The following is a 17,211-nucleotide window of genomic DNA, read 5'->3' as shown; positions in this document are numbered from 1 at the left end:
GGGAAATATTTCCACATCCTCAGCCTATCATTGGCCCAAGGCTCTGAGTGACACCTGGGCTGGCCAATGAGGGAGCCTCTCTAGACTTGGCTGCCCCGCCTCTCTGTGAAATGCTGATCTTTCATTTCCTGACACAGCAGTTGTATTGAACATGGCCACTTGCCCCCACCCCCCCTTGACCTCTCTCTCACACACACACACACCTGAGCTGTCCACAGCATAAATACAGGTGAAGAGGGTATTGTATGGGTACAGATAGTGACTAGATATACTAGAAAGTAAAACACACAGTACTCACAAAATGTCAACTCTGTTTTTATTTCAAAATAATGTTTTCCCACAGGCAGGGTGGAACCCAGAGAGGTTCTAGAAGCCTCAGAGTTCTAGAACAGAAGCTCCACTTGTTATTGCTATGCTGCTCTGACAGACAACCAGGGTGGAACCCAGAGGTTCTGGAAGCCAGAGTTCTAGAACAGTCTGCTCTGACAGACAACCAGGGTGGAACCCAGAGGTTCTGGAAGCCAGAGTTCTAGAACAGTCTGCTCTGACAGACAACCAGGGTGGAACCCAGAGGTTCTGGAAGCCAGAGTTCTAGAAGTCTACTCTGACAGACAACCACAGACTCACAAATTACAACACAGGAGTGGGTGGCGATTCTGAACACTTCTAAATCTGTTTAAAAAGCTGCAAATATTCACCATGGCAACACCTCAGGTCAGAGTCAAAGGTCACTTGTTATATTATAGATAGGAGCCTAGTCTGACCCTTGGGTCTCTGATGTCAGAGGTGGAAGGTCCACTTAATTTACAGCGATGTCATCACAAAAGAGCCATCACGGTCAAGAGGACATGACATTGTTTAGAGAGGAACTGAGAGGCATCACCATGGTGACCCCATGAGGCTCCTCCCACTGCCAGAGGAAGAATACTTGCGGCCATTTTATAAAAACATGTCACTTCATTCTGTCTTCCAGGGAGGAAAGGAAAGAAAAGGAGAGGAGAGGAGAGGAGAGGAGAGGAGAGGGAGAGACAACTGTAAGGAGTGTGGAAGTGGGTTGCTGCTGGTTATCTTTGCTAGTATCACAGGACAAACAAAAAATCTGCATTTTACAAAATCCTGGAAAAAAAATAATCCTCCGTTTCCATGGTACTGGTTTGGGAGGAGTCAGAGAAAGACCCCCCCACTTCCTCATTCCTTCTCCTTGACCGACTCCGCCTCCACAGCCTCAGTCTCCTGCAGACAGAAACAAATATACCACGATGTCATACGTGATGTCATAAAGGGACCAGGAAGTACCCGTGGGAGGTACGATGTTTCCATCCATGGTTCCATGGTCAAAGAGAAGATGACTAGCTAGCTGGGAGTTAGTAGTATCACCAACAGTCCACACCACTGTTCTCCAAACAGACAGACATACAGTGACGTGTTAAGAGGCTGCCGAGGGGAAGACAGCTCATAATAATTGCAGGAATGGAGTAAATGGAATGCAATTATGAATGATACCGTTCCACTAATTCCGCTCCAGGCATTACCATGAGCCCGTCCTCCCCAATTATGGTGGCACCAGCCTCCTGTTCTGTACATACTGATGGGGGAAACACACACATTTCATACTACAGTCACAACCACACAATGTTAGTGTACACAACCACATCAAGGTTTAAGCTAAGGTTTAAAGTGCTCCAACACTTAGTTTACAGCACCCACAGAGGTTAACCCCCCCCCCCCCAATTATTGATAGATATCACACACACACACAGCACCAGTCAAAAGTTTGGACCTACTCAAAGGTTTTTCTTTAGTTTTAATATTTTCTACATTGTAGAATACTAGTGAAGACATCAAAACTATGAAATAACACATATGGAATCATGTAGTAACCAAAAAGTTAATACATCAAAATGTATTTTATATTTAAGATTCTTCAACGTAGCCACCCTGTGCCTTGATAGCTTTGCACACTCTCTCAACCAGCTTCATGAGGTAGTCACCTGGAATGCATTTCAATTAACAGGTGTGCCTTGTAAAAAAAGTTAATTTGTGGAATTTCTTTCTTTCTTAATGCATTTGAGCCAATCAGTTGTGTTGTGAAAAGGTAGAGGTAGTATGCAGAAGATAGGGCTATTTGGTAAAAGACCAAGTCCATATTACGCCAAGAACAGCTCAAATAAGCAAAGAGAAACAACAGTCCATCTTTACTTTAAGACATGAATGTCAGTCAATACGGAACATTAAGAACTTTGAAAGTTTATTTAAGTGCAGTCGCAAAAACCATCAAGCGCTATGATGAAACTGTCTCTTATGAGGACCGCCACAGGAAAGGAAGACCCATAGTTACTTACCTCTGCTGCAGAGGACAAGTACATTAGAGTTACCAGCCTCAGAAATAGCAGCCCATTTTAATGCTTCAAAGAGTTCAAGTAACAGACACGTCTCAACATCAACTGTTCAGAGGAGACTGTGTGAATCAGGTCTTCACGGTTGAATTGCTGCAAAGAAACCACTATTAAAGGACACCAATAAAAAGAAGAGACTTGCTTGGGCCTAGAAACAAGAGCAATGTACATTAGACCGGTGGAAATCTGTCCTTTGCTCTGATGAGTCCAAATGTGAAACTTGTTCCAACCGTTGTGATTTTGTGAGATGCAGAGTATGTGAACGGATGATCTCTGCATGTGTGGTTCCCACAGTGAAGCATGGAGGAGGTGGTGTAATGGTGTGGGGGTGCTTGCTGGGGACACTGTGATTTATTTAGAATTCAAGGCACACTTAACCAGCATGGCTACTACAGCAATACACCATCCCATCTGGTTTGCGCTTAGTGGGACTATCATTTGTTTTTCAACAGGACAATGACCCAACACACCTCGAGGCGTTGTAAGGGATATTTGACCAAGAAGGAGAGTGATGGAGTGCCGCATCAGATGACCTGACGTCCACAATCACCTGACCTCAACCCAATTGAGATAGTTAGGGTTGAGTTGGACCACAGAGTAAAGGAAAAGCAGCCAACAAGTGCTCAGCATATGTGGGAACTCCTGTTGGAAAACCCTTCCACGTGAAGCTGGTTGAGAGAATGCCAATAGTGTTTAAAGCTGTCATCAAGGCAAAGGGTGGCTACTTGAATAAAAAAAAAAAATATATATATTATTATTATATATTATTATATTATATATTTTTTTATTTCACCAGCTAGTTGAGAACAAATATAAAATACATTTAGATTTATTTAACACTTTTTTTGGTTTCTACATGATTCCATACGTGTTATTTCATAGTTGTGATGTCTTCACTATTATTATACAATGTAGAAAATAGTTTTAAAATAAAATTTAAAAAACTGGAATGAGTACAAACTTTTGACTGGTACTGTGTATATATATATATATTTTTTTTTTTATATTTTTTTTTATAGATGTTTTATTTTTGAAGGAACTCAGTCCGGCTTTAAACGTACTCTTGAACGATGTAATAGTAGAATGCACAAGGTACCATTTCTAAATCGGTTAGTGCATCATCAGTTCCTCTTGTCAGTCATTACAGACCTTAGAGAGATATAATTATAACTTGAAATGTCCAGATCAACTCACATATCAGCTTCCGTTTTTTTATTTTGTTTTTTTAGCCTGTAGATAGTCATTTTTAGTCACTATGAACACACAGACATGGCAAAAATTTATAGAACTGCATGAAGATTAGCTTTTAAAACGGCAACATGTTCTTTGCACCTCATGACAAAATGTCTAGAACTGCAGGATTGTTCTTCTTTAGCTCCACCAACAAGAGAGGTGTGAACAGTTTGCGTCATGAATAATGCTTGTGCCTACAGAAATAAACGTGGCACGCTTGCAGGGGGTCACGGGATGTTCCCCAATGCTGGAAGGGGGGCCCCGAGTGGAAGCTTGGGAACCCCTGTTTCAGCAGACACTTTCAAGGGCACATTAACATATTATTATTATCATTAACATAACTAATGACCTTTCAGTTACTTGCTGAACACTCTTAACTGCTAGGCTACCTGCCGCCCGATAGGTTATACATACAGTGGAGCAAAAAAGTATTTAGTCAGCCACCAATTGTGCAAGTTCTCCCACTTAAAAAGATGAGGCCTGTAATTTTCATCGTAGGTACACTTCAACTATGACAAACAAAATTAGAAAAAAAAATCAAGAAAATCATATTGTAGGTATTTTCCAGTATAGCCTTCTGGCCTACTCTACGTGATAGAGGTTATGTTTTCCAGTATAGCCTTCTGGCCTACTCTACGTGATAGAGGTTATGTTTTCCAGTATAGCCTTCTGGCCTACTCTACGTGATAGAGGTTATGTTTTCCAGTATAGCCTTCTGGCCTACTCTACGTGATAGAGGTTAGGTTTTCCAGTATAGCCTTCTGGCCAACTCTATGTGGCAGTGCTCTAGCGACTCCTTGTGGTGGGCCGGGTGCCTGCAGGCTGACTGAGGTCGTCAGTTGAATGGTGTGTCCTCCGACACATTAGTGCAGCTGTCTTCTGGGTTAAGCGGGCGGGTGTTATTTGTGATTTAAAAAAAGTGAAGATTGTCTCGTCTTTCAAGAATTCCTGAATCCATTTGGAGACAACGCTCTGTTTAAATCACACTCTGTCAAGATCCCACAGCACACCATCTGTCTGTCATACCGTTGACTCTGACTGTCTCACTCTGGCCTCTGACAGACATGGAGTAGGGAGCAAGACTTCTGTAGTAGGTCACACTGACACTGGAGCGCGACACACAGATCTGTGTGTGTGTGTGTGAGACAGATATTCAGACAGGGAGAACATCAAATGAATACATGTTAGATGATTATAATCCCACCACCAGCCCTCCTCCTCCTCCTCCTCCTCTCCTTCTACATGTTAGATGATTATAATCCCACCAGCCCCTCCTCCTCCTCTCCTTCTACATGTTAGATGATTATAATCCCACCACCAGCCCCCCTCCTCCTCCTCCTCTCCTTCTACATGTTAGATGATTATAATCCCACCACCAGCCCCCTCCTTCTCCTCCTCTCCTTCTACATGTTAGATGATTATAATCCCACCACCAGCCCCCTCCTCCTCCTCCTCTCCTTCTACATGTTAGATGATTATAATCCCACCACCAGCCCCCTCCTCCTCCTCCTCCTCCTCTCCTTCTACATGTTAGATGATTATAATCCCACCACCAGCCCCCTCCTCCTCCTCTCCTTCTACATGTTAGATGATTATAATCCCACCACCAGCCCCCTCCTCCTCCTCTCCTTCTACATGTTAGATGATTATAATCCCACCACCAGCCCTCCTCCTCCTCCTCTCCTTCTACATGTTAGATGATTATAATCCCACCAGCCCCTCCTCCTCCTCTCCTTCTACATGTTAGATGATTATAATCCCACCACCAGCCCTCCTCCTCCTCTCCTTCTACATGTTAGATGATTATAATCCCACCACCAGCCCTCCTCCTCCTCCTCTCCTTCTACATGTTAGATGATTATAATCCCACCACCAGCCCCCTCCTCCTCCTCTCCTTCTACATGTTAGATGATTATAATCCCACCACCAGCCCCCTCCTCCTCCTCTCTTCTCCTTCTACATGTTAGATGATTATAATCCCACCAGCCCCTCCTCCTCCTCTCCTTCTACATGTTAGATGATTATAATCCCACCACCAGCCCCCTCCTCCTCCTCTCCTTCTACATGTTAGATGATTATAATCCCACCACCAGCCCCCTCCTCCTCCTCCTCTCCTTCTACATGTTAGATGATTATAATCCCACCACCAGCCCCCTCCTCCTCCTCTCCTTCTACATGTTAGATGATTATAATCCCACCACCAGCCCCCTCCTCCTCCTCTCCTCTCCTTCTACATGTTAGATGATTATAATCCCACCACCAGCCCCCTCCTCCTCCTCCTCCTCTCCTTGTACATGTTAGATGATTATAATCCCACCACCAGCCCCCTCCTCCTCCTCCTCTCCTTCTACATATTAGATGATTATAATCCCACCACCAGCCCTCCTCCTCCTCCTCTCCTTCTACATGTTAGATGATTATAATCCCACCACCAGCCCTCCTCCTCCTCCTCTCTCCTTCTACATGTTAGATGATTATAATCCCACCACCAGCCCCCTCCTCCTCCTCCTCTCCTTCTACATGTTAGATGATTATAATCCCACCACCAGCCCCCTCCTCCTCCTCCTCTCCTTCTACATGTTAGATGATTATAATCCCACCACCAGCCCTCCTCCTCCTCCTCCTCTCCTTCTACATGTTAGATGATTATAATCCCACCACCAGCCCCCTCCTCCTCCTCTCCTTCTACATGTTAGATGATTATAATCCCACCACCAGCCCCCTCCTCCTCCTCTCCTTCTACATGTTAGATGATTATAATCCCACCACCAGCCCCCTCCTCCTCCTCTCCTTCTACATGTTAGATGATTATAATCCCACCACCAGCCCCCTCCTCCTCCTCTCCTTCTACATGTTAGATGATTATAATCCCACCACCAGCCCCCTCCTCCTCCTCTCCTTCTACATGTTAGATGATTATAATCCCACCACCAGCCCTCCTCCTCCTCCTCCTCTCCTTCTACATGTTAGATGATTATAATCCCACCACCAGCCCCCTCCTCCTCCTCCTCCTCCTCCTCCTCTCCTCTCCTTCTACATGTTAGATGATTATAATCCCACCAGCCCCCCCTCCTCCTCCTCCTCCTCTCCTCCTTCTACATGTTAGATGATTATAATCCCACCACCAGCCCCCTCCTCCTCCTCTCCTTCTACATGTTAGATGATTATAATCCCACCACCAGCCCCCTCCTCCTCCTCCTCTCCTTCTACATGTTAGATGATTATAATCCCACCACCAGCCCCCTCCTCCTCCTCCTCTCCTTCTACATGTTAGATGATTATAATCCCACCACCAGCCCCCTCCTCCTCCTCCTCTCTTCTACATGTTAGATGATTATAATCCCACCACCAGCCCCCTCCTCCTCCTCTCCTTCTACATGTTAGATGATTATAATCCCACCACCAGCCCCCTCCTCCTCCTCCTCTCCTTCTACATGTTAGATGATTATAATCCCACCACCAGCCCCCTCCTCCTCCTCCTCTCCTTCTACATGTTAGATGATTATAATCCCACCAGCCCCCTCCTCCTCCTCTCCTTCTACATGTTAGATGATTATAATCCCACCACCAGCCCTCCTCCTCCTCCTCCTCTCCTTCTACATGTTAGATGATTATAATCCCACCACCAGCCCCCTCCTCCTCCTCTCCTTCTACATGTTAGATGATTATAATCCCACCACCAGCCCTCCTCCTCCTCCTCTCCTTCTACATGTTAGATGATTATAATCCCACCACCAGCCCCCCTCCTCCTCCTCCTCCTCTCCTTCTACATGTTAGATGATTATAATCCCACCACCAGCCCCCTCCTCCTCCTCTCCTTCTACATGTTAGATGATTATAATCCCACCACCAGCCCTCCTCCTCTCCTTCTACATGTTAGATGATTATAATCCCACCACCAGCCCTCCTCCTCCTCCTCCTCCTCTCCTTCTACATGTTAGATGATTATAATCCCACCACCAGCCCCCTCCTCCTCCTCCTCCTCTCCTTCTACATGTTAGATGATTATAATCCCACCACCAGCCCCCTCCTCCTCCTCTCCTTCTACATGTTAGATGATTATAATCCCACCACCAGCCCCCTCCTCCTCCTCCTCCTCTCCTTCTACATGTTAGATGATTATAATCCCACCACCAGCCCCCCTCCTCCTCCTCTCCTTCTACATGTTAGATGATTATAATCCCACCACCAGCCCCCTCCTCCTCCTCTCCTTCTACATGTTAGATGATTATAATCCCACCACCAGCCCCCTCCTCCTCCTCTCCTTCTACATGTTAGATGATTATAATCCCACCACCAGCCCCCTCCTCCTCCTCCTCTCCTTCTACATGTTAGATGATTATAATCCCACCACCAGCCCCCTCCTCCTTCCTCTCCTTCTACATGTTAGATGATTATAATCCCACCACCAGCCCCCCTCCTCCTCCTCCTCTCCTTCTACATGTTAGATGATTATAATCCCACCACCAGCCCCCCTCCTCCTCCTCTCCTTCTACATGTTAGATGATTATAATCCCACCACCAGCCCCCTCCTCCTCCTCCTCTCCTTCTACATGTTAGATGATTATAATCCCACCACCAGCCCCCTCCTCCTCCTCTCCTTCTACATGTTAGATGATTATAATCCCACCACCAGCCCCCTCCTCCTCCTCTCCTTCTACATGTTAGATGATTATAATCCCACCACCAGCCCCCTCCTCCTCCTCTCCTTCTACATGTTAGATGATTATAATCCCACCACCAGCCCCCTCCTCCTCCTCCTCTCCTTCTACATGTTAGATGATTATAATCCCACCACCAGCCCCCTCCTCCTCCTCCTCTCCTTCTACATGTTAGATGATTATAATCCCACCACCAGCCCCCCTCCTCCTCCTCCTCCTCCTCTCCTTCTACATGTTAGATGATTATAATCCCACCACCAGCCCCCTCCTCCTCCTCTCCTTCTACATGTTAGATGATTATAATCCCACCACCAGCCCCCTCCTCCTCCTCCTCTCCTTCTACATGTTAGATGATTATAATCCCACCACCAGCCCTCCTCCTCCTCCTCTCCTTCTACATGTTAGATGATTATAATCCCACCACCAGCCCCCTCCTCCTCCTCCTCCTCTCCTTCTACATGTTAGATGATTATAATCCCACCACCAGCCCTCCTCCTCCTCCTCTCCTTCTACATGTTAGATGATTATAATCCCACCACCAGCCCCCTCCTCCTCCTCCTCCTCTCCTTCTACATGTTAGATGATTATAATCCCACCACCAGCCCCCTCCTCCTCCTCTCCTTCTACATGTTAGATGATTATAATCCCACCACCAGCCCCCTCCTCCTCCTCCTCTCCTTCTACATGTTAGATGATTATAATCCCACCACCAGCCCCCTCCTCCTCCTCTCCTTCTACATGTTAGATGATTATAATCCCACCACCAGCCCCCTCCTCCTCTCCTTCTACATGTTAGATGATTATAATCCCACCACCAGCCCCCTCCTCCTCCTCTCCTTCTACATGTTAGATGATTATAATCCCACCACCAGCCCCCTCCTCCTCCTCTCCTTCTACATGTTAGATGATTATAATCCCACCACCAGCCCCCTCCTCCTCCTCTCCTTCTACATGTTAGATGATTATAATCCCACCACCAGCCCCCTCCTCCTCCTCCTCTCCTTCTACATGTTAGATGATTATAATCCCACCACCAGCCCCCTCCTCCTCCTCCTCTCCTTCTACATGTTAGATGATTATAATCCCACCACCAGCCCCCTCCTCCTCCTCCTCTCCTTCTACATGTTAGATGATTATAATCCCACCACCAGCCCCCTCCTCCTCCTCCTCTCCTTCTACATGTTAGATGATTATAATCCCACCACCAGCCCTCCTCCTCCTCCTCCTCTCCTTCTACATGTTAGATGATTATAATCCCACCACCAGCCCCCTCCTCCTCCTCCTCTCTTCTACATGTTAGATGATTATAATCCCACCACCAGCCCCCTCCTCCTCCTCCTCTCCTTCTACATGTTAGATGATTATAATCCCACCACCAGCCCCCCTCCTCCTCCTCCTCCTCTCCTTCTACATGTTAGATGATTATAATCCCACCACCAGCCCCCTCCTCCTCCTCTCCTTCTACATGTTAGATGATTATAATCCCACCACCAGCCCCCTCCTCCTCCTCCTCTCTTCTACATGTTAGATGATTATAATCCCACCACCAGCCCCCTCCTCCTCCTCCTCTCCTTCTACATGTTAGATGATTATAATCCCACCACCAGCCCCCTCCTCCTCCTCCTCTCCTTCTACATGTTAGATGATTATAATCCCACCACCAGCCCCCTCCTCCTCCTCTCCTTCTACATGTTAGATGATTATAATCCCACCACCAGCCCCCTCCTCCTCCTCCTCCTCTCCTTCTACATGTTAGATGATTATAATCCCACCACCAGCCCCCTCCTCCTCCTCCTCCTCTCTTCTACATGTTAGATGATTATAATCCCACCACCAGCCCCCTCCTCCTCCTCCTCCTCCTTCTACATGTTAGATGATTATAATCCCACCACCAGCCCTCCTCCTCCTCCTCTCCTTCTACATGTTAGATGATTATAATCCCACCACCAGCCCCCTCCTCCTCCTCTCCTTCTACATGTTAGATGATTATAATCCCACCACCAGCCCCCTCCTCCTCCTCCTCCTCTCCTTCTACATGTTAGATGATTATAATCCCACCACCAGCCCCCTCCTCCTCCTCCTCCTCTCCTTCTACATGTTAGATGATTATAATCCCACCACCAGCCCCCTCCTCCTCCTCCTCTCCTTTCTACATGTTAGATGATTATAATCCCACCACCAGCCCTCCTCCTCCTCCTCCTCTCCTTCTACATGTTAGATGATTATAATCCCACCACCAGCCCTCCTCCTCCTCCTCTCCTTCTACATGTTAGATGATTATAATCCCACCACCAGCCCCCTCCTCCTCCTCCTCTCCTTCTACATGTTAGATGATTATAATCCCACCACCAGCCCCCTCCTCCTCCTCCTCTCCTTCTACATGTTAGATGATTATAATCCCACCACCAGCCCCCCTCCTCCTCCTCTCCTTCTACATGTTAGATGATTATAATCCCACCACCAGCCCCCTCCTCCTCCTCCTCTCCTTCTACATGTTAGATGATTATAATCCCACCACCAGCCCTCCTCCTCCTCCTCCTCTCCTTCTACATGTTAGATGATTATAATCCCACCACCAGCCCCCTCCTCCTCCTCTCCTTCTACATGTTAGATGATTATAATCCCACCACCAGCCCCCTCCTCCTCCTCTCCTTCTACATGTTAGATGATTATAATCCCACCACCAGCCCCCTCCTCCTCCTCTCCTTCTACATGTTAGATGATTATAATCCCACCACCAGCCCCCTCCTCCTCCTCTCCTTCTACATGTTAGATGATTATAATCCCACCACCAGCCCCCTCCTCCTCCTCTCCTTCTACATGTTAGATGATTATAATCCCACCACCAGCCCCCTCCTCCTCCTCTCCTTCTACATGTTAGATGATTATAATCCCACCACCAGCCCCCCTCCTCCTCCTCTCCTTCTACATGTTAGATGATTATAATCCCACCACCAGCCCCCCTCCTCCTCCTCTCCTTCTACATGTTAGATGATTATAATCCCACCACCAGCCCTCCTCCTCTCCTCTGGAGGTGTGGCCTAGCGTACCTCCTCAGTCATAGCCTGTCCGTTATGGGAGGGGCCATCCTCCTTCACCTTAGCGCCACCTTTCTTTTCCTTCATGTCCTTTGGGCAGAGAAAGCCAATCAGAACACAGCACAGACACAGACAGCCAATCAGAACACAGAAGAGAGACAACCAGCCAATCAGAACAATATCAGCCAGCTAAATCCAAACACAGAAACAGAGTTGACTAATCCCAACAGAGGACAAAGACGACCAATAAAAACACAGGACTGAGAGTACCTTTGAGAACATTCAAATGGACTAAACTTTAGTCCATTTGAATGTTCTCAAAGGTACTCTCAGTCCTGTGTTTTTTAAAAACACCTTTAGTCACTAAAGGTACAAACATCATGCATTTGTGGATACACACTCCATTGCAGTGTGTGTGTGTGTGTGTGTGTGTGTGTGGGGGTGGTGGGGGGGGGGGGTCGATGGCTTTACCTTGGATATAGCCTTCTTAGGCTTGACCTCAACAGGTTTGGGAGGAGCTGGTTTCTGCAGGTCAGAGAGAGACACACGTTAGCTTTAGCACTCAAAGATTGGGGAAACGCCATGTAAATAGCTTAGCTTATTCTAGCATAGAGTTGGGAAACACCATATAATTAGCTTAGCTTATTCTAGCATAGAGTTGGGAAACACCATATAATTAGCTTAGCTTATTCTAGCATAGAGTTGGGAAACACCATATAATTAGCTTAGCTTATTCTTGCATAGAGTTGGGAAACACCATATAATTAGCTTAGCTTATTCTTGCATAGAGTTGGGAAACACCATATAATTAGCTTAGCTTATTCTAGCATAGAGTTGGGAAACACCATATAATTAGCTTATCTTATTCTAGCATAGAGTTGGGAAACACCATAGAATTAGCTTAGCTTATTCTTGCATAGAGTTGGGAAACACCATATAATTAGCTTAGCTTATTCTAGCATAGAGTTGGGAAACACCATATAATTAGCTTAGTTTAGAGAAATGGGGCATTTCTATAGAATTAGCTTAGTTTAGAGAATGGGGCATTTCTATAGAATTAGCTTAGTTTAGAGAATGGGGCATTTCTATAGAATTAGCTTAGTTTAGAGAATGGGGCATTTCTATAGAATTAGCTTAGTTTAGAGAATGGGGCATTTCTATAGAATTAGCTTAGTTTAGAGAATGGGGCATTTCTATAGAATTAGCTTAGCTTAGAGAATGGGGCATTTCTATAGAATTAGCTTAGCAAATTGAATGGGAAAATACAATTGAAATATGTTATCATTGAAATATATGTAAACCTGAACAGTAAGTGTATAGTAGGCTATAGGTGAGGCCATACAATACCCACCAGTAGAGGGCAACACCTTAAATAAAGCGCTATGTACAACTTAAAAACAGTACTTACTAAACAGTTGATTTAATATCAGTATACAGGACAGGCTATCATATAGCCTGTTTATGAAGCTGAGGTGTATATAAGCAACAAGAACATGTTGGTTAATTATCTATAACATAAATCAGTACTAAGGTACAGTGATAACATTATCACTGTGTTATCCACGGAATAATAATTGACAGTGAGATCACATGACAGACAGAGATAAGGTCTGGCAAACGAGAGCAAAGGAACAAAAACAAGCGCAGGATCAGACGGAACCTACAGGGATGTTTTCCCACCACCACCTTTAGAACATTGTTCAGAACATTCACGGTCTGAATGAAATAGTCCTTTAGAACGCTCCATTAGAACGCTCCATTAGAACGCTCCTTTAGAACGCTCCTTTAGAACGCTCCATTAGAACGCTCCATTAGAACGCTCCATTAGAACGCTCCATTCCAACACTCCATTCCAACACTCCATTAGAACGCTCCATTCCAACACTCCATTCCAACACTCCATTAGAACGCTCCTTTCCAATGCTCCAATAGAACGCTCCTTTCCAACACTCCTTTCCAACGCTCCAATAGAACGCTCCATTAGAACGCTCCTTTCCAACGCTCCAATAGAACGCTCCATTAGAACGCTCCTTTAGAACGCTCCTTTCCAACGCTCCATTAGAACGCTCCATTAGAACGCTCCATTCCAACACTCCTTTCCAACGCTCCAATAGAACGCTCCATTAGAACGCTCCTTTAGAACGCTCCTTTCCAACGCTCCATTCCAACACTCCTTTCCAACGCTCCAATAGGACGCTCCATTAGAATGCTCCATTAGAACGCTCCTTTCCAACGCTCCATTAGAACGCTCCATTAGAACGCTCCATTCCAACACTCCATTCCAACACTCCATTCCAACACTCCTTTCCAATGCTCCATTAGAATGCTCCATTCCAACACTCCATTCCAACACTCCATTAGAACGCTCCTTTCCAATGCTCCAATAGAACGCTCCTTTCCAACACTCCTTTCCAACGCTCCAATAGAACGCTCCTTTCCAAGGCTCCATTAGAACGCTCCTTTCCAAGGCTCCATTAGAACGCTCCTTTCCAAGGCTCCATTAGAACGCTCCTTTCCAACGCTCCATTAGAACGCCTTTCCAACGCTCCTTTCCAAGGCTCCATTAGAACGCTCCTTTCCAAGGCTCCTTTAGAACGCTCCATTAGAACACTCCTTTCCAACGCTCCTTTAGAACGCTCCATTAGAACACTCCTTTCCAACGCTCCATTAGAACGCTCCTTTAGAACGCTCCTTTAGAACGCTCCTTTCCAACGCTCCATTAGAACGCTCCATTAGAACACTCTTTTAGAACGCTCCATTAGAACACTCCTTTCCAACACTCCATTAGAACGCTCCTTTCCAACGCTCCATTAGAACGCTCCTTTCCAAGGCTCCATTAGAACGCTCCTTTCCAAGGCTCCAATAAGAACGCTCCTTTCCAACGCTCCTGTCCAACGCTCCTTTCCAACACTTCATTAGAACGCTCCTGTCCAACACTCCATTAGAACGCTCCTTTCCAACGCTCCATTAGAACGCTCCTTTCCAAGGCTCCATTAGAACGCTCCTTTCCAAGGCTCCAATAGAACGCTCCTTTCCAACACTCCATTCCAACACTCCATTAGAACGCTCCTTTCCAATGCTCCAATAGAACGCTCCTTTCCAACACTCCTTTCCAACGCTCCAATAGAACGCTCCATTAGAACGCTCCTTTCCAACGCTCCAATAGAACGCTCCATTAGAACGCTCCTTTAGAACGCTCCTTTCCAACGCTCCATTAGAACGCTCCATTCCAACACTCCTTTCCAACGCTCCAATAGAACGCTCCATTAGAACGCTCCTTTCCAACGCTCCAATAGAACGCTCCATTAGAACGCTCCTTTAGAACGCTCCTTTAGAACGCTCCAATAGAACGCTCCTTTCCAACACTCCATTAGAACGCTCCTTTCCAACACTCCATTAGAACGCTCCTTTCCAACGCTCCATTAGAACGCTCCTTTCCAACACTCCATTAGAACGCTCCTTTCCAAGGCTCCATTAGAACGCTCCTTTCCAACGCTCCATTAGAACGCTCCTTTCCAACGCTCCATTAGAACGCTCCTTTCCAACGCTCCTTTCCAACGCTCCATTAGAACGCTCCATTAGAACGCTCCTTTCCAACACTCCATTAGAACGCTCCTTTCCAACGCTCCATTAGAACGCTCCTTTCCAACACTCCATTAGAACGCTCCTTTCCAACACTCCATTAGAAGGCTCCTTTCCAACGCTCCTTTCCAACGCTCCTTTCCAACGCTCCAATAGAACGCTCCATTAGAACGCTCCATTAGAACGCTCCTTTAGAACGCTCCAATAGAACGCTCCTTTCCAACGCTCCATTAGAACGCTCCTTTCCAACGCTCCTTTCCAAAGCTCCATTAGAACGCTCCTTTCCAACGCTCCAATAGAACGCTCCTTTCCAACGCTCCATTAGAACGCTCCTTTCCAATGCTCCAATAGAACGCTCCTTTCCAAAGCTCCATTAGAACGCTCCTTTCCAAGGCTCCATTAGAACGCTCCTTTCCAAGGCTCCATTAGAACGCTCCTTTCCAACGCTCCATTAGAACGCTCCTTTCCAACGCTCATTTAGAACGCTCCTTTCCAAGGCTCCATTAGAACGCTCCTTTCCAAGGCTCCATTAGAACGCTCCTTTCCAAGGCTCCATTAGAACGCTCCTTTCCAAGGCTCCATTAGAATGCTCCTTTCCAACGCTCCTTTCCAACGCTCCTGTCCAACACTTCATTAGAACGCTCCTTTCCAAGGCTCCATTAGAACGCTCCTTTCCAACGCTCCATTAGAACACTCCATTAGAACGCTCCATTAGAACGCTCCATTAAAACGCTCCTTTCCAAGGCTCCTTTAGAACGCTCCTTTAGAACGCTCCTTTCCAAGGCTCCATTAGAACGCTCCTTTCCAACACTCCATTAGAATGCTCCTTTCCAACGCTCCTGTCCAACGCTCCTGTCCAACACTTCATTAGAACGCTCCTTTCCAAGGCTCCATTAGAACGCTCCTTTCCAAGGCTCCATTAGAACGCTCCTTTCCAAGGCTCCATTAGAACGCTCCTTTCCAACGCTCCATTAGAACGCTCCTTTCCAAGGCTCCATTAGAACGCTCCTTTCCAAGGCTCCTTTAGAACGCTCCATTAGAACACTCCTTTCCAACGCTCCTTTAGAACGCTCCATTAGAACACTCCTTTCCAACGCTCCATTAGAACGCTCCTTTAGAACGCTCCTTTAGAACACTCCTTTCCAACGCTCCATTAGAACGCTCCATTAGAACACTCCTTTCCAACACTCCATTAGAACGCTCCTTTCCAACACTCCATTAGAACGCTCCTTTCCAACGCTCCATTAGAACGCTCCTTTCCAAGGCTCCATTAGAACGCTCCTTTCCAAGGCTCCAATAGAACGCTTTCCTTTCAACGCTCCTGTCCAACGCTCCTTTCCAACACTTCATTAGAACGCTCCTTTCCAAGTCCAACACTCCATTAGAACGCTCCTTTCCAACGCTCCATTAGAACGCTCCTTTCCAACGCTCCATTAGAACGCTCCTTTCCAAGGCTCCATTAGAACGCTCCTTTCCAAGGCTCCAATAAGAACGCTCCTTTCCAACGCTCCTGTCCAACGCTCCTTTCCAACACTTCATTAGAACGCTCCTGTCCAACACTCCATTAGAACGCTCCTTTCCAACGCTCCATTAGAACGCTCCTTTCCAACGCTCCATTAGAACGCTCCTTTCCAACGCTCCATTAGAACGCTCCTTTCCAACGCTCCATTAAGAACGCTCCTTTCCAACACTTCATTAGAACGCTCCTTTCCAACGCTCCATTAGAACGCTCCTTTAGAACGCTCCATTAGAACGCTCCATTAGAACGCTCCTTTCCAACACTCCATTAGAATGCTCCTTTCCAAGGCTCCTTTAGAACGCTCCTTTAGAACACTCCTTTCCAAGGCTCCATTAGAACGCTCCTTTCCAAGGCTCCATTAGAACGCTCCTTTCCAAGGCTCCTTTAGAACGCTCAATTAGAACACTCCTTTCCAACGCTCCTTTAGAACGCTCCTTTAGAACGCTCCTTTCCAAGGCTCCATTAGAACGCTCCATTAGAACGCTCCATTAGAACGCTCTTTTAGAACGCTCCATTAGAACGCTCCTTTAGAACGCTCCTTTCCAGCGCTCCATTAGAACGCTCCTTTCCAACGCTCCATTAGAACGCTCCTTTCCAAGGCTCCATTAGAACGCTCCTTTCCAACGCTCCATTAGAACGCTCCTTTCCAACGCTCCATTAGAACGCTCCTTTCCAACACTTCATTAGAACGCTCCTTTCCAACGCTCCATTAGAACGCTCCTTTAGAACGCTCCATTAGAACGCTCCATTAGAACGCTCCTTTCCAACACTCCATTAGAATG

At 46.4% G+C, this 17,211-nt stretch overlaps 1 protein-coding gene across 3 annotated transcripts in view; it reads right to left on the bottom strand.

The window, feature by feature from the left end:
- Positions 1–299: 299 nt before the first annotated feature.
- LOC115125160 (high mobility group nucleosome-binding domain-containing protein 3-like) overlaps positions 300–17,211 on the bottom strand; it is a 28,217-nt gene continuing 11,305 nt past the window's right edge. For 2 of the 3 annotated variants that reach the window (XM_065016615.1, XM_065016616.1), the window contains 4 exons: positions 11,800–11,853; positions 11,341–11,418; positions 4,656–4,755; positions 300–1,233 (listed from right to left, as the gene is read on the bottom strand). In XM_065016615.1, coding sequence (XP_064872687.1) covers positions 1,226–1,233; positions 4,656–4,755; positions 11,341–11,418; positions 11,800–11,853 — 240 coding nt within the window. In that variant the 3' untranslated portion in view covers positions 300–1,225. The remainder of the gene's footprint in view (positions 1,234–4,655; positions 4,756–11,340; positions 11,419–11,799; positions 11,854–17,211) is intronic. The other variant, XM_065016617.1, reaches the window with a different exon arrangement.

The sequence above is a fragment of the Oncorhynchus nerka genome, unplaced genomic scaffold, assembly GCF_034236695.1.
Source record: "Oncorhynchus nerka isolate Pitt River unplaced genomic scaffold, Oner_Uvic_2.0 unplaced_scaffold_940, whole genome shotgun sequence".
Lineage (NCBI taxonomy): Eukaryota > Metazoa > Chordata > Actinopteri > Salmoniformes > Salmonidae > Oncorhynchus > Oncorhynchus nerka.
Note: the sequence above shows the minus strand (reverse complement) of the source record. Positions and strands in the feature narration are given on the sequence as shown.